Below are 18745 nucleotides of genomic sequence, written 5' to 3' on the forward strand. Positions count from 1 at the left end.
ATAGTCTGGGGTAGGCCAAGAGTTTATCTTTCTAACAAATTCCCACGTAATACTTAAGTTACTGGTCTAGGAACCATACTTTTCAAACTGAAAACAAACTGCATGAAGGCAATGAAAACTGGCTAGTTGACTGTCCCACAAAGAAGGAGTTTGCCAAACTTTACTTCTGGCATTAGGAGTTAGGCTGAAGATACAACTTTCAACATGAGTTTTGCCCTATAGTGAACTCAAGATTACTAATTATGGAGCAGATTCCACTCACTGCCTCAAGAGGAAGCAGCTTGGAAACAGTTCCTTCCTAATCTCTTTATTTAAGAGCAAAATGAAATAAACAAAACAAGTTTGAAAAATAAGCCTGTGTCACTACTGCTTCTTAAAAATGTCTAACCAAGTCTCAGGAAAGCCTATGGTAGCAGAATAAAACATCTTCACTGATTCTTTTTTAAAAGACTGTTGGATTATAAACTAACCACAAAGCTAAAGTCATCAAGATATAGTGGTACTGGCAGAAGGATAAACATACATATCTGTATGCAGAAAGACATACAGAAGACCAGACCTGAAAATCCAGAAATAAAGGCTGTTACATTTATGGTCAAGTGATTTTTTTGACAAGGGTGCCAACACAATTAAATGGGGGTGGGGCAGGGAGAATAGTCTTCTCAACAAATGGCACATGGACAACTGGATATAACATGAAGTGAGACCCCCTACTTCAAACCATATACAAAAATTACTCAAAATGGCTCAAAGACCTAAAAGCAGGAGCTAAAACTATTATATAAATGAAACAAATATAACATTGGAATCAATAAGGTCTGAGTTGGGAAAAAAAGAAAAGAACACGTAAAGAGTAAATCTTTATGACCTTAGGTTAGGCAAAAGCCTTTTTAGACATGACACCAAAACATAAGCAGTAGAATAATTTAACCTCTTCAAAATTAAGAACTATTGTGTTTCAAAAGACAGCATCAAGAAAGTGAAAAGAAAACCACTGAATGGAGACAGCATTTTCAAGTCACGTCTGATAAGAGATTTATACTCAGACTACATCAAGAACTTTTACAACTCAACAATAAAAAAGACAAATAATGAAATTCAAAAATGGGCAAAGGGTGTGAACAAACATTTCTCCAAAGAAGATATACAGATGGCCAACAAACACATGAAAAGATGCTCAACACTGTTATCCATTAGTGAAAAGCAAATAAAACTCACAACTTATTTATACCATTTCATACCCACTGGGATGGCTATAATCAAAAACACAGATAATAACAAGGTTTGGTGAGGATGTGGAGAATTAGAACTCTCATACACTGATGGTGAGAATTTAAATCATGGAGCCATTTTTGAAAACAGTTTGGCAGTTCATTAAAATAATAAACATAGCATTACCATATCACCCCCCCAATTCTACTCCTAGGTATATACCCAAGAGAACTGAAAACATGATTCCACACAAGAATGTGTATACAAGCGTTCATAGTGGTATTACTCATAATAGACAAAAAGTCTAAATAACCCAAATGTCCATCAACTGAAGAATGAATTAACAAAATATTGTATATCCACAGAATAGAATATTATTCAGCAATAAAAAGAAAAGAAGTACTGACAGACACTACAATGTGACCAATGTCTTGAAAACATTATGCTAAGGTAAAAAAATTCAGTCACAAAAGACCACATATTATTGAACTTTATATAATTCTATTTATATAAAATGTCTAGAACAGGCAAACCTATAGAGACAGAAAGTAGATTAGAGATTATCTTGGAGCAAGTGGAGTAGATAAGTGGGAGAGAAATGCTAATGAGTACGGTGTTTCTTTTTGGGATGGTGAAATATTTTTAAACTTTGTGGTGATGGTTTCACAACTCTGAGTACATACTAAAAACTATATACTTTAAATGGGAATTATATGTCAGTAAGTTACATTTCAGTACAACTGTTAAAATAAAGGACTGTTGGAAAGGAACTCATGTCTTCCTTAAGGGGAGTTGGTTCTGATCCTCACAGCAAGGGTTTGCATGGAAACGAATCTTAAACTGAAAGGGTCTTGGCGTCCTAGGAGGGGAAGCAGAAGAAAGAAGAAGGGATCGATTTATATAGCAAAATATCTTAACTGAGAAAAAGACACAAGAGGTTCTTAGTCTTATAGAACTGGCTCTGTACAGAGATCTAGACATAGCATAGTTTCAAACACTTTGGATGAGCCAGAAGGAAAGGTAAAGAAAATCTGGCATTATTTGATTTTTAACTTTTAAATATTAAAGCTCTATATTAACACATTTTTTTAATATAGACCTATTTCTTGAAAATTGGGCGAAGGATGAATTTTTAAGTCATGAGACTTACCACTCGGCTGAAGTAGTCATCTAAAACTTCCACAAAGTTATGGATGAATTCATAAATTGCCATCTCGTTCTGAAATAAAAAAAGAATGGTGTAAATTGTTTCAGTGTGACATATGGGGAAATCAGACATGGAGCTGCCCCGTCAGCAGCCAGGTTTTAGAGCATTTGGCTTGGTAAGCAGATAACGTGAGCAAAGTAGCTTCCTATTGACAAATATTCAGAATAATTCTAGGACTTATTTGTTTAAAGGAAGCTTATCAACAGGAGAAATGTAGAAAACCTTAACCTCTAAGGTTTTTTGAAAAGTTCGTGATGAATCTAGCTGAACTGAAACTAAGATTGAGTCTAGTGATTAGAGTTTTGAGGTTTACTCCCCGACTTCATGACCAACGGCTAAAGCCAGTTGTTTTTTTCCTTCAGGGTCTTTGTGTTGTTACTTTTCTATCTGTAGAAGATGGGGAAACTGTTTCAAAGTTTGGTGCATGGGTGAAAAACAATCAACTGAGATTTCAAAGTATTTTAGATCTTAAACACCCTTTTCTGGGATGCCATGGCCAAAGGGGCTATTGATCTGAGACTGACATTTCTGAAAAGGCGAACTATATCTGATGAGACGTAATCACAGCACATTCACATTCACAGTTTGCTCTGGCTTCTGTCAAGTCAGCCGAGGTTTAACACCACAATTATCTGGCCTCTACCCTTGGCTTAGGGCCACCCTGTGCCACACAGAACGAGGGCAGGAAACTGGCATTGCTTAGGGTCAAGGAAGGCATTCTGTGGTCTCAAGCTTCTTCACAAGCTGCTCATCTAATCCAAGAAAAATCCTAGTTTATCTCTTCCACATAGTTTTCCCCAGCCTTGACAAAAACCCAATACCCTTAAAACAAAACACAAACAAACAAAACAATATCCTTCCAGAGTCAAGATAATGCTCGTGGAGGTAAGTGGGGAAGAAAATGTCAATTTAAAGAGGAATAAAAAGCAGACTGTTATTCCTAATTTTCTTATATTTTCCATAAGCTCTTCTATTATCTTACCTCTGTGTCATTAACTCCAACCACAATGAAGAGAGCTGCGTACTGCCGGTATATCAGCTTAAAGTCCTTATATTCAATGAAAGAGCACTAGACAAAACACAATTAGATATTAATTCCTAAGGCTGGCAGGGATTTCTTCAAAATGGCATGCATAATTCTAGGTTCTGATCTGAGTATCTGTCTACACATACAACACTAAGATGTTACACAGGGCTTCCCAGGTGGCGCCCGTGGTAAAGAACCCGCCTGCTAATGCAAGAGACATAAGTGACAGGAGTTAGGTCCCTGGGTTGGAAATATCCCCTGGAGGAGGGCATGGCAACCCATTCCAGGAATCTTGTCTGGATAATCTCCACGGACAGAGAAGCCTAATGGCCTACAGTCCATGGGGTTGCAAAGAGTCAGAACATGGCTGAGCGACTAAGCACAGCACAGCACAGGCTCTTTTTAAAAATTATTTAAAGATGGTTTTTATGTGACAGATACTAGATAAAAATCATCCATTGTAAATAGTGCTTTATAAGAATTTAATAAATAGCTTACCACTATTGACTAGTGGAGAAAACAACTCACTTCCCATTCATCTCTCCCCTAATGCCATTATATAAAAAGGGAGAGGAAGACCCTGGGTGGATAGGACTTCAATCAGCAGGATGAAGATACAGTGTTGCCCTTCCTTTAGACTTTTGGGTTTGCTTGACCAAACATGATTAAGAACTGTATCACTTTTTGCACTGGGATAAGTTGCTCTATGACATTCAGATATACCTGGGAATGAAGCTTCAAGGTTTTTTTTTTGACCGCACTGTGTGGCATGCAGGATCTCAGCTCTGTGACCATGATCAAAACCATGGGCATGGCAGTAAAAGGGAAGAGTCCTAACCACTGCTGCTGCTGCTAAGTCATGTCAGTCGTGTCCGACTCTGTGCGACCCCATAGATGGCAGCCTACCAGGCTCCGCCGTCCCTGGGATTCTCCAGGCAAGAACACTAGAGTGGGTTGCCATTTCCTTCTCCGATGCATGAAAGTGAAAAGTAAAAGTGAAGTTGCTCAGTCATGTCTGACTCAGCAACTCGAGGGACTGCAGCCTACCAGGCTCCTCCGTCCATGGGATTTTCCAGGCAAGAGTACTGGAGTGGGGTGCCATCGCCTTCTCTGCCTAACCACTGCACCGCCAGGGAATTCCTGAAGCTGCGAGCTTTGATTATGGCATTTTTTCCATGGGAAGCCATTCGACAATCTATTTGATGGAAGGGTTTGAGGTTTTTATTTGAAATTAGGATAAAAACCATTAAATCCAGGACCATTCTACAGCTTTAGGTTCACTGCAAAGCCAGTATAATTTCTGCTCAGTCAGATCTTCAAGGAATCATTTCCTATTTGAAAGAACTGAGGAACATTTTTCAAAGCCTCTCAGGAGTTTCCTACATTCAAAAAAAAGTATCAAAGTACCTTTGTGGATAAAATAAAAATGTAGCTGAGACTGTGTTACTTTTGGGTTCCCTCTAGGATCTAAGATAATTTAGAATGCTTCAAAAATATCTAACAGTATACTCATTCCAAAGCATATATTTCAGAGGGTAACCTATCAGTGAAAATGATGTTTGAAATTGTGGAGTGCCTGCATTCTATAGAAAGATTCAAACAGAAATGCTTCTGCAGTCTGTTTACCCTTACGTAAAGTCTATGGCTATTAATACAGTACTTTAATAGTTTCAATTTCCTTTTGACAACTACATAAAGCAGTGTGTGCCATGGCAGGGCAAAGTAGTAATTCAAAGAGGACTCTGAGATGTTCCGACTGGAAAATCAATTTATATGCCAAGGGAAACACAGTGTCGATGCGTCACTTCTGAGCACTGATGTACCTTAATATTTTATGACTTACCAGTGGTTCCTACAAGCAGCCTTTCTACATAGTCAGTGAAATGGAGAAATGGCAAATTAATGGGTGATTTATATAGGCTTTCTGATTTTGCCTTAGTTTGCTCCATGATTGCCAAAGGATTCCAAGTTTAGGGGCGGGACTAAGTAATTCTCCAATTAAAATCCCTTGTAAAAGTAGGCTCAGTTTTTTAAATTCCCATTTAGTATTATTTTAATGATTCAACTTAAACTCAATTTTGGCAGAATGGATAGATTAGTTGTTTCACATGCACTTGCTAACTTTCATTTCCCTCATCTATATAATAAGACAAGTTCAAATCAAGTTTGTTTTGTTTTTAAATTACTTGTTCCAGTTTTATGTTGGTGGTAAATTTATAAAAATGATAAGCAGAATAAAAAACACCCTATTCCACATGAGAATCATATTATCATCTTCTGGCACAAAGTGGGTCTTGAGTGTCTCCCTCTATCCTGGTCATTTGACCTCATCTTTTGGCTTAAAGAAAGCCATCTGCTACAGGCACTCCTGAGAGTTCCAAGGGCTCAGTTCTCACGAACAAAAAAAGGAGGTATGTTTATTTGCAGGAGTAAATTTGCCACTTCCATAGTGCAATGAGACAAATGCGCTGACCTAAATACGAACCCAAGACTTTCCCTGGTTTTCTTTGCTTTTATTTTCCTTGAGGGGATGTAAAGAGAGCTGTGCGCCAGTCTTCATTTCACTTCATTTGTTATTTTCTCTAATAGCTATTGAAAGAATGGGGTTCAAAGAAAACGATGGCCCTTGAGACTCAGTAATAACAAGTATGCCACACTAAGTTGGATGCAGAGATGAAAAAGAGAATCAGACTTACCTGTTCATTGGATCGAGAGAGACAGCTCTTTATGACTTCTGTTTCCAGAAGCGTACGCTTATTAATCTCCACATGTTCATAGTACTTAGAAAGTCGGGTCTGACCTTGTTTATTCACCATGAGGAAAAATTTTATCATTTTTTTTTTCCTCTGGCTACTGTTTTTCCAAGTATAATTCAAAAGATATGGCAAGGGGTGGCTGTAACTAGAACCTGAAGAACAAAAAGAACAACAGAAAGACAAGATCAAATTTCTCAAGAATCATAATAAATGTGTTCCATAGATAAACCAGAAGTAAAATGTCTTCTGCTAACATTGGTCTTCCCTCCTGTGAACTAAATGAGGTTTTAATAAATAAAGATAAATTTTCACTAGTTATCCTCCAAAAACATTTTTGAGTAGCCACAGGGCTTCTACTCATATTCATTCCATTGTTTCATCAATCTTCTTGGGTGCCAACTACGTGTCAAGCACCAGAAAGAGATTATGGAGATGAAGAAGTAACGATTTCTGATCTTCCGATCATGACACCTAGCAAGGGTGCTGGGCAGGTAGGTAAGTAACAGCATTACAAAGCGGTAAGTTTTACTGGGATGGGCAAACTTCTGTGGTGCATAAAAGGGAGGTGCAGGAAGCCTCACCCGAGAGTTGGGAACGGCTTCCCAGAGGAGGGGCATTTAAGCAAGACATTGAAGAATGGCCCAGAGGGAGTGACTCTGAGGCACAGAAATTAGGGGAACGAAAGCTCTGGGAAAGCTCACCTTGGCTGCAGGTCAAGGGGCAGAAAGAATGGTCATAGGAAGCTGATCTGCTCACATAAGACAAAATTTGCTTTAGAAGTGATGCTAAGGAATATGAACTTTATTCTATGGACAGTGGAGACAGGATCTGTACTGAAGTTCTTTCGTTAGTGCTGGGAGCCACAGTAACATCAATTATTTGTCTAAGTCCTCAAACAAGACCCTACAAGGTCTGGTACTGAGCTGTTTACATACATTATTTAGTTCTCACAATTTTCTACTGCAGGGACTTCTGTTATTCCCATTTCAAGGACAAGCAAATTGAGTTCTATGGATGTTATGGTGCCCAGCGTCCCTGGATGCCTGCGTATCAGGGATGAGACACAGCTCGGAGGACAAGACAGACCCCTAACACTCCTACTCCTAGGGGTTCACGCTCACGGTTTTATTTCCAGCTTAGCTGTATTGTAGCTCATGTTCATTATTCTTATACTTAATTAGCTTTCCAAATAATCAGTGCAGAAGCACACAATATTGACCAATGGCCAGTTCTTTCATCATGAGCATTAGAGCTGTCTCATCTAAAACCAATACTATAGTATCATATTCACATTTTGCAATATCTTTGAAAATCAGTGCAAAATACTAAGGTTAAGCATAGTTAGTACTTAAGTGAAATTTTAAAAGTTGGAATAATTTTACAGAAGAGTTGCAACAGATTATAATACTTGAACTAAGGTTTATATTATATTTCTGCCCTCCCAGCTCATCTCTCGTATCCTAAACCCTGTCACACAGGTGGTTATCTCAAAACAATTCCAAACATTAAGAACGGGTTAGAACCGGATCCAGGCTGGCAAAGCTTGGGGCTGCTGCATTCACGAAGAACAGGATGCCATCTAGACCAGCTCAGCTGGGGACTTGACAGCAGGGCCACGGGGGAGGCCTGCGGTCATTCACTCTCTTTTCCAGGAAGATAAACTCACTACTGTAGGTGGGATTGCAACATCCTCTGTGTTATTTAATCATCTGGCAGTAAGTGCTGCTTTTATTCTCCTTACAAATGACTGCCAGTAAATTATGGCAGATGACTAATAAATTAAGATTACCATCCTTTCTTTTACTCCCTTTCAGCAAAGTTATTTTAAAACCATCTTTACGAAAGTTAGAAATATACCCTGGATTCCAACTGCCGGGTAAATGACAAAAAAAAAAAAAAAAAAAAAAAAATGTCTCAAAGGTACTCCTGACCCAACCTTTGCCTTTAAATGCCCTAGCTGCATTAAGTGGTAAAATGAGATGTAAAATGACCCCACTAAGATGCTACACCAAGGGATCAAATTCGTTTCTACCTTGTAAGCACAGCATTCCTTCCCACTGACTTCAAGAGGAAGGATGACAAACAAGGACGCGCTGAACTGATACTCATTAAGACGCACGTTTTGAAAATAGTAGCCGAAGGCATCTAAAGACTTGAACGCATCATCTTTTTTTTTTTTGCATGCTCATAAACAATTACACAATTTATAACTGTAGGATTACACAGTGGTAATAAAGTGGACAAGCAAAACTGTAAACTATTTGTACTATAAAATATATAACACCAAAATAAACATTGCAGAGACTTGGAGACAGGTACGTGTTTGAGAACTGAAGATGAACGACTTAAGCACCTATCCTGGTTACTAATTATGAGGGAGGAGGGAGATTAAATAACTATGAAACCAGGGTAGGGCAATAAGAAGGAATATGCTTAGACAAGTGTTGGGAGTGGTCAGGGAGCAGGTATGAACTTCCTCCCTTAATAAGCTTTGCATTCAACAACACACAGGCTGGGGAAGATGTTCTGACTGCCAAGAAGTTATAAGATTCTACACCCAGGAACTTGTGTGAATATACATGAAAAATCAAGGAAGAATAAAGAAAGGAAACTTTACTGGGAAAGACATTATACAGAGGGTGCTAGGATGCCTACAGGCCAAGGTTAGGGGAGGTTGGTAGAGTCACAGCAGAATACAAGCCCCCTACATGATGTAAACTTAATGCTTAGAAGAGAGACTGGAAAGATGGAAGTAAATATTGAATTGAGCACAGTTTTTTATATTTCTGATGATATATTTCTGGGAGTTAAAACTGGAAGAATCTTTATAGTTGTCATATCCAAAGATGATAAACATATTTCAACTTGGGTGCCAACTGTGATTAACTATACTAAGTGCTTCGAGCACTGTGTTGGGAAGGATTCTGAAGCTGTTTTCAGGTTCTGAACAAAACGATGTCATGAATAATTAGTAATGTCAGCTGTGGGTTAGGAAGCAGGGTGTGGCAACATATGTACCTTGTATCTGTCATCTCTAATGTGCACTCCCTTATGGGAAAACCAGTAACCTGAGATGTACAGTAAAGTCCTGAATTCTGCTCTCTTGACTCATAATATAATACTGCCTTTAATTTATCACGTTGCCTCTGCCTCACTCGGTGTATTAGTGTCATTAAATGTTCATTTAAGCTTAATAAGCATCAACTTCAGGTAGCTGTGGGATTGATCAACTCAACATTATCTTTTCTAAAGCTGCTTTGGAAAATACCAAACAATTCACTACTTAAAATGGCAGAGCAGGAAGTTTCTAGAAACAAAGATGATATTGGATGATGGCTCTCCTGGAGAAGGAAACGGCAACCATTCCAGTATTCTTGCCTGGAGAACCCCAAGGACAGAGGAGGTTGGCATGCTACAGCCCATGGGGTTGCAAAGAGTCAGACATGAAACTTCACAACTGAACAACATCCTTTCAAGCTCTAAATGCTTTCTATGTACCTCAGAACCACAATATTGTAAAACACACACACACGTACACTCAGGTAATATCAGACAAATACTTTTTTTCTGGCCCCATGAAAGTGACTGAAATACAATCTCCCAAGTTAAAAAGCCAATTTCCACCAAAAAAAATTATATAGTATTCATAGAATGTAATAGTCAGAAGTACGAACTAACTAGACAGAACTTGACTGGCTCTACTACTTATTAGCCTTGTGATTCTGGGCAAATTACTTAATTTTCCTGTACTCAGTCTGAAGTACAATGGGAATAATATTAGTACTGTTAGACCTTCTAGGCTGTGAGCAGTAGTTAGTATATGTAACATTCTTGGAACAGTGTTTGGCAGTTGGCATCAAGTAAGTGCTACGTAAGTGTTGGCCCACATCATTATGATAATATATCACCTTTTCCTGAGACAAGCCTTCCTGGCTAGCCCAATCTCTCTCTCTAACCACAAAATGTTGGCTATCTTTTCTTTTAAACCATCACTGCATTTTACAAAATCTGTCACCCTAAATTATCACTATTCAAATACATTCTGAGTTCCCCTACCAGACCAATGAATTTCACTTTCTTATGATATATTTTACATTGTGACATATTTTACATATATGGGTACATACATATCTGAGCAGAAGTTCATAAAACAATACTTACACTTTGTGGACTGTACTCTAGTATCTTCTATGACATTTCATTGTGTAAAAAAATGTAGTTGTGGGGAGCTTGGATTACATAGACATGGATTTTCTTCAAAACTCACCAAATGTAAAGATTTACCCTTTTATTATATGCAAATTTTACATAAAAAGAAACTAATACTCTAGTTAATGATACATATGGTGAAGTATTTGGGGGAAATGTACTGATGTCTATAATTTACTTTGTTTTACTTGAGGGGGGCATGCTGTGTGGCTTGAGGGATCTCAGTTCCCTGACCAGGGATTGAACTCAGGGCCACTGCAGGGAAAGCCCACAATCCTAACCATGAGGCCAACAGGAAACTCCTTATAATTTACACCAAAAAACTAAGATAAATTAATGGATGGTTAGATAGATGGGGCAGACAGTTAGGTGTATGATAAAGTAAGTACAGTCAGCCCTCTAGATCTGCGGGTTCTATATACACATATTCAACCAACCACAGATTGAAAATACTTGGGAAAAAAATTCCAGTAAGTTACAAATGCAAAACTTGAATATGCTGTGCAATGGCAACTATTTATGTAGCATTTACATTGTACCAGGTATTATAAGTAATTTAGAGTTATTTCTAGATTAAATTATTTTAAAGTATACAAAGGATGTGTGTAGGTTGTATGCAAACATGACACCATTTTATATAAGGAACTTGAGCATTCACAGATTTTGGTATGTGTGGGAGCCCTGGAACCAATCCCCTGTGGATACTGAGGGATGGATGAAATAGTAAAAGATTAATGGTAGAGTGGAGTGGCAAGGATATGAGAAATCACTGTGAAATTCTTTTCAACTTTGCAGTATATTTGAAAATTGTCATAACAAAATATTGAGGAAAAAATGCAAGCTGTGACCCACTGATGTCTTTCAGTTCCATAGATTTTACTTTTTAGAACAGTTTTAGAGTCACAGAAAAAATTTCAAGGACATAGAGTGTTCTCATATACTCCATAAAGAGTTCCCCCTATTATCAACATTTTAGTTAGCATGGTACATCAGTTCAGTTCAGTCACTCAGTCGTGTACAACTCTTTGTGACTCCATGGACCACAGCACGCCAGACCTCCCTGTCCATCACCAACTCCTGGAGTTTACTCAAACTCATCTCCATTGAGTCAGTGATGCCATCCAACCATCTCATGCTCTGTCGTCCCCTTCTCCTCCTGCCTTCAATCTTTCCCAGCATCAGGGTCTTTTCAAATGAGTCAGCTCCTCACATCAGGTGGCCAAAGTATTGGAGTTTCAGCTTCAACATCAGTCCTTCCAATGAACACCCAGGACTGATCTCCTTTAGGATGGACTGGTTGGATCTCCTTGCAGTCCAAGGGACTCTCAAGAGTCTTCTCCAACACCACAGTTCAAAAGCATCAATTCTTCGGCACTCAGCTTTCTTTATAGTCCAACTCTGACATCCATACATGACTACTGGAAAACCGATAGCCTTGATGAGACGGACCTTTGTTGGCAAAGTAATGTCTCAGCTTTTTAATATGTTGTCTAGGTTGGTCATAACTTTCTTATGTTACAACTAATGAAACTGATACATTATTATTAACTGAAGTCTATACTTTATTCAGATCTCCCCATGGCATGTAGGATGTTCCCGGATCAAGGATTGAACCCATGTCCCCTGCATTGGCAGGCAGATTCTTAACTACTGGACCACAGGGAAGTCCAAGAGATATATTTTTGAATGCAGCAAAAGGACTTCCTGTTGAACTTTCCTGTTGGTACAGTGGATAAGAATCTGCCCATCAATGGAAGGAACATGGGTTGGATCCCAGGTCCATGAAGATCCCACATGCCACGGAGCAACTAGGCCTTTGTGCCACAACTACTGAGTCCATGCTCCAGAGCCCACCAGCTGCAACCGGTGGAGCCCACGCATCTAGAGCCCATGCTCCACAACAAGAGAAGACACTGCAATGAGAAACTGGTGCACTGCAACAGAGAGTAGCCCTCGGTCACTGCAAGCAGACAGCCTGTGCACAGCAAGGAAGACCCAGCACAGCCAAAAAAAGCAAGAGAGACTTCCTGTTGAACCAATCTAGCTTAGGCCTTCCTGGGTCTTTATCCCATTGGTCCAGTGCCTTGGCTCCCATTCCTGCTCTGGGCTCAGTTCTTAATGAAATGGTTTGAATTTCTATAATCTTCTACCACTTGATCTTTGGTATCTGCCCTTTGGCTATAACTCCAAGGGCCTTTGGCACTCAGTCCTTGCACTGTCAACTGAGAATAATAACTAACTTACAAAGTGGTGGCAAGGATTAAATGAAGTAATACTACAGTTCTTGTAAAATATTTAGCATACTGACTTCTTTCATTTCCTTCTTTTATGTGTGTTAAATTAGAAAAAAGTGCTGATAAGGTTATATAAGGAGACAGATATGTTATGTATATATTATTACTGACCTCTTAATTGTTATTAATTGGAAAAGACCCTGATGCTGGGAAAGATTACAGGAAGGAGGAGAAGGGGACAATAGAGGATGAGATGGTTGGATAGCATCACCGACTCCATGGACATGAGTTTGGGCAAACTCCAGGAGTACTGAAGGACAAGGAAGCCTGGTCTGCTGCAGTCCGTGGGGTTGCAAACAGTTGGCCATGACTTGGCAACTGAACAACAACACAATTAATTTGTTGTAAGTTTTCTATTATGTAACCGGGTAGAATGCAACAAAAACAATCATGAAAATGATTCTACTTTTCGACTCAAGCATTTTAGTCTTGGGGATCTATCCTAAGGTATAATTAAAAATCCACATGCATGAAAAAGTTTAAAGCAATATCATTTACAGTAGTAAAAAATAAAACGAGCCCAGATACTACAAACTAATAATCAAGTTAAATGAATACTAACTTGGTGTCCTTTTACCATTAAAATAAATATGCAGATTATGAGGTGAATGGGAAAATATAGACAACATAATGTTAAGTCACAAAAGCAGAACACCAAATTTATACCCATATGATTAAAACTATGTAGAGGAACAGCTGAATAAAGATTAAAAGACCAGACAGAAACCATGCAAAACCAATAAGAAATAAAACAAACAACTACAACAAAAAAAAAAAAAAAAGAAAAAGATACCAAACAGACAAACCTTAAAAACATTTTGCTAAACTGATAGAAGCTATCACAAAGAGGACACAGTCTATTTATATGAAATGTCCAGAAGAGGCAAATCTGCAGAGACATAAAGTAGATAAAGGGTTGCCAGGGGATGCAGGCTTGAAGGGTGAGTTCTGAGAAGTGTGGGGTCATGGTGATGGTTGCACCAATATGAGTACATTAAAAGAATTGGATAATATACTTTAAATGGATGATCTTTATGCTATGTGAATTATATCACAATAAAGGTGCTAAGAAGAGACAGACTGATACATCAGACAATGTGGAAGAGCTTCCAATAGCCAAAACTAGAAAGATGTGAATAGCAAATAACATAGTACTGGATTATAATTCAAAGTATAAAATAAGTATACATGAGTGCCTGCGTGCAAGTTCACTCTCTTAGTCGTATCCATCCAACTCTTTGTGACCCTATGGACTGTAGCCTGCCAGGCCCTCCTGACCATGGAATTTTCCAGGCAAGAATACTCAAGTGGGTTGCCATTTCCTTCTTCAGGGGATCTTTCTGACCTAGGAACTGAACCCACAACTCCTGCATTGGAGGGTGCATTCTTTACCACTGTGCCACCTGGGAAGCCCCATACATGAGTACATACTGATTTAAATAAATAAATAGGACAGAAGAATCCCAAACATACATTTTGATACTCTCTACTGCAGGAGGTGGAGCTTAATTTCACACCCACTCCCCCATCCCTTTGAGAGTGAGCTGAACCGAGTGATTCACTTTCAAAAAACAGAGGATGGGAATGCAACCTAGTAACTTTAGGAACTTCCCTGGCAGTCCAGTGGTTAAGACTTTGCCTTCCAATGCAGGGGGTGTGGGTCCGATCCCTGGTCGGGGAGCTAAGATCCCACATGGCTTGCAGTCAAAACACCAAAACATAAAACAGAAGCTATATTGTAACAAATTCACTAAAAGACTTAAAAAAAAAAAAATAGTACCTTTACAGTTGAAAACCTGGCACACACCACCTTAGCCAAGTAATCATCAATGAAGACTAAATCATCAATGATGCCATATCCCTCCACCATTTGACATGGTGAGAATGCTTCACCTCTGTGATATTCTTTCCTAAAGCCATAACCCATTCTAATGATGAGAAAATATAACAAACCCACATTAAAGGACATTCTAAAAACATATCTGAGTTGTACTCCTCCAAACAGTCAAGATCATGAAGAACAAAGAAGGCAGGAGAACCTGTCACAGGTCAGAGAAGACTAAGGGGATAATGACTACATGCAATGTGGTATCCTGCAGGGACTCACAGAACAGAAAAGGACATTGATGAAAAACTGAACAGCCTGAGTCTGGTTAATAATAATGCTACCTATTTTTTTTAATGACAAATGTACCACAGTAACACAAGAATATAACACTGGGGAAGATAGGTGAGGCTATACAGAAGTTATCTGTACTATTTTTGCAACTCTTTCATGAATCAAAAATTATTATAAATATAGGAGGTTCCCTTGTAGCCTAGTGGTTAGGCTATCCAGGGTCTTCTGTGTTTCTATACACATTTTTAAATTATTTGTTCCAGTTCTGTGAAAAATGACACAGGTATTTTGATAGGAATTGCACTGAATCTGTAGATTGCCTTGGGTAGTATGGTCATTTTAACAATATCAATTACTCCTACCCAAGAACACAATATATCTTTCTATCTCTTTGTGTCATCTTCAGTTCCTTTCATCAGTGTCTGCTGGTTTTCCAAGTACAAATCTTTTACCTCTTAGGTAGGTTTATTCCTAGGTATTTTATTCTTTTTGTGCCATGTGACTTGTGAGATCTTAGTTCCCCAACCAAGGATGGAACCCACATTCATCCCCAGGGCAGTGGACTGACAGGAAATTTTGATGTGATGATTAATGGGGTTGTTTCCTTAATTTCTCCTTCTTATAGTTCACTGCCAGTGTTTAGAAATGTAACAGATTTCTGTATGTTAATTTTATATTATGCATAAATGTTATAGCTCCTATGGAAAACAACCTGGCAGTTTCTTTAAAAAAGTTAAAGATGAACTTACCATATTATCCAGAAATTCTACTTCTAAATATATACTGAAGAGAAATGAAAACATATATCCATAAAAATAACTTATACATAAATGTTCATAAAAGCATTAGTCTTAATAGACAAAAAATAGAAACAAACCTAATGTCCACCAGCTAATAAATGGATTAAAAGAAATGTGGTATATCTACAGACAGGGGAAAACTATTCAATAACAAATAAGAAAATACTGCTGTACTATTAATACAAAATGGATGAACCTTTAAAACATTCCATTAAATGAAAGAAGCCATATGCAAAATACTATTGCATAAAGTCTTTTAATATGAAATGCCCAGAAAAGGCTAATCTATAGAGATAGAAAGAATATTAGTAGTTAACCTAGGGCCAGGAGAGAAAGTTTTGGGGGAAAACAAGGTTGGGGTTCCTCTTCAGGATGATGAAAATCTTCAAAATCTGGATTTAATTGCATGGTAATATCTACACAGCTTTGTCAATTTACTAAAATTATATATGCACATGTATATTATATGAAGTTCAGAGCTAATAAGCATGAAAGGAAACAGTTATACCAAATGTATTTGCTTAAATCTGGATGGTAGAATTAGGGGCAATTTTAGTTTTCCATCCTTACTTTGCTTTCTTCCCTAAGTTTTAAGACATGTCTTACTTAATGTGTTATACATAAAAAAAAGTTTGTTTAAAAAATGTTGCACTGCATTATATAATTTTACAAAATTAGCCAACTCAAAACTAAATGTTTAATAATGAAGCTATTGTTTCAATTACTGTGGCATTTCTAAATGCCATACTTCTTTAAAACACATACTGTTTTTCAAAATCGATGTGCTGAGAGCATCTAATCAGTATGGCCTAACCCAGGAAAAACATAAATAACAAGTGCTAGATACTATTTGCCACACCGTGTTGTTTCATTCCACAGGCCTCCAAGTTATTTAGCTGTTTCTGAATTTCTCCATCCATAAATGAGAGGAAACAATACTGGTCAGTGGAAGATTTGCATCTAATTTGGAGTACCTCCCTTGGAATTCATGTTAAATATTCTTTTTTTATATACTGAAACGGCTTCTTTGCTTACTGGAATTCTATGATAATTCAGTTTTCTTCATCTACCAACTGGGGAATAACGACAGCTGCTTCACAGACTTTCTGTGAGGACTTAAAGAGATGAAGGAAACGTAAAGCACACAGTCCCCCTTTTCCCTCCTCAAGACTTCTTCCCCAGTGTAGGCTGCCCTCAAGAAATCCATCACCATCTGCATTTCTTTCCATCCATTCTCCTTGTTCCCTCTCTCTCTCTAAACCTCTCCTTTATGATTTAGAATGCATGCTGCAGCAGCTTCTGCTGAAACTTTCACGTTCTGCTAAATCCATGGGTCACTCAAGAAATATTTCAATCACATTTGACTTATCTTGCTTGCAGGCTGCTATTTTACTTAAGTAGTTTTAAAATCATTAAAACATTTTAAAGTGTTAAATTCCAATCAAATTCAGGATTTGTGGGAACCCTGAAGCTGACAATTTTGCAGAAAAAATTATGAAAGTACTTTGAGAATAAACCTTAATACTACTACCATTTTTCTGGTAGTATATCTGAAAATTTTCTAAAGCTTCAGGTGACCCTCAAATCTTGATCTAAAGCCATTTTGGTAAATTGATCAAAAAGTCTTATCAGAATTTCCCTGGTGGTCCAGTGGTTAAGACTCTGCACTTCCACTGCAGTGGGCACAGGCTCGATCCCTGTTCAGGGAACTAAGATCCTGCATGCCCTACACCATGGTCAAAAAAAAAAAACAACCGAAAAAAAAAGCCTCATTGAATTCTGGTTTAAGAATTTAAAATCCAAATAAGCATGGTTATTTTTACATCAACATCATTAATCCTTAGGAAAATGCAAATTAAAACCACAAGATACTACTTCCCACGCATTTAAAACACATACATAAATAAAAGCCGAGACAAGCTGAAAGTTTCAGTGAAAAGGACAGATGTTGTATTTTTGAAGATGTTCAAGTATCAGACTTTCTATGCTAAATCAAGGGGTATCTTTACAGCAATGTGATTGAAGCAGGGGAGAAAAGCCATTTCAAAAACTAAGGATGAAGACCTTATATACTATAAATAGACCATTACATTGTCCGTTTGAAAGTACTTGTTTTATTTTTATTCATTAGTCATGTGTGTGTGTGTGGAGTGGGGGATGGAGGAATTGAGAACGGACTGTTAGTCATTTGCCAGAGAGGTGCTGTGAGATCTGGTGGTGGGGGAGCTGTGAAGTTTAAGGAAACAAAATGTTAAAGGCTGGAGACCATAGTCTGTTCTTATGGTTGTTATCTTACCTTCCACTCTTCTTAGAATAGAAAAGTTGCTTTCAGGTAAGTAACCAGACTCAACCTTCCCATTACTACACAAAATGGAGATAACAACAGGCATCTTTCAAAATCAAAATCAAAATTTGTCTTCTAAAATTATATTCTTTTTGGTTTCAATGTTGAGGGTAACTTATTCTGAAATTAAAAATAACATTATAAAAGGGAACTAAATGTTTACTTCGACAAAACATGGGCATGCCATTAACAGATGAATGGAAAAAGAAGATATTGTATGTACATACAGTGGAATACTACTCAGCCACAGTTTATAAAAAGAAATAAAATTCTACCATTTGCAACAACAATAACAAAAAAAAAAAACCATGGGCATGGGCTAGAAATAGTGAAGAGATACTTCTGGTAGTTAACCTTATTTCAAATTGTTTGGTTAAAATCAGCCAAAAATCAGCCACGCAAATTAAGTATCTGTGCTTAGCAACTAAAAATCTTCATGGAATTTTTTCATTAATAAAGACACTTAATGTCTTAATTTTAGAGAGGAGGCAGTGGGGGGCAGAGGCCTGGTCCTATAGATGGGCTCCTCCGAGGATTTGATACTATAATGTTACAATGTGTCAGTAAGGAGGAACTCCAGTAGGCTGAAGTAGGATCACTATGTATTACTTTCCACTCCCATAAAATCGTGTATCAAGTTATTTCTCAGATTGGAAATACTTCTAACAAGATGTTCTGGATTTTGATAAACTTAACTATGCATTTCTTAAATTAAGTTTGTTAAACATTGTTAGACATCTGATTCCCAATGAAAACTGTGAAAGACATACAGAGAAA

General features: G+C 37.8%; 1 protein-coding gene and 1 non-coding gene across 7 annotated transcripts in view; one reads left to right on the plus strand and one right to left on the minus strand.

Annotated features, from left to right (window-relative positions):
- Positions 1–18745, minus strand: part of AP4S1 (adaptor related protein complex 4 subunit sigma 1) — a 71006-nt gene that overhangs the window by 39557 nt on the left and 12704 nt on the right. For 4 of the 6 annotated variants that reach the window (XM_070478064.1, XM_070478063.1, XM_020876805.2 and 1 more), the window contains exons 2-4: positions 6143–6354; positions 3402–3488; positions 2363–2431 (exon numbers count right to left, since the gene is read on the minus strand). In XM_070478064.1, the coding sequence (XP_070334165.1) occupies positions 2363–2431; positions 3402–3488; positions 6143–6280 (294 nt within the window). In that variant the 5' untranslated portion in view covers positions 6281–6354. The remainder of the gene's footprint in view (positions 1–2362; positions 2432–3401; positions 3489–6142; positions 6355–18745) is intronic. The other 2 variants (XM_020876803.2, XM_020876804.2) reach the window with 1 other exon arrangement.
- On the plus strand, positions 17261–17333 carry TRNAG-UCC (transfer RNA glycine (anticodon UCC)). The gene has a single exon. It is a non-coding gene; the product is annotated as a tRNA-Gly (tRNA).

This window comes from Odocoileus virginianus, chromosome 16, assembly GCF_023699985.2.
Source record: "Odocoileus virginianus isolate 20LAN1187 ecotype Illinois chromosome 16, Ovbor_1.2, whole genome shotgun sequence".
Classification (NCBI taxonomy): domain Eukaryota; kingdom Metazoa; phylum Chordata; class Mammalia; order Artiodactyla; family Cervidae; genus Odocoileus; species Odocoileus virginianus.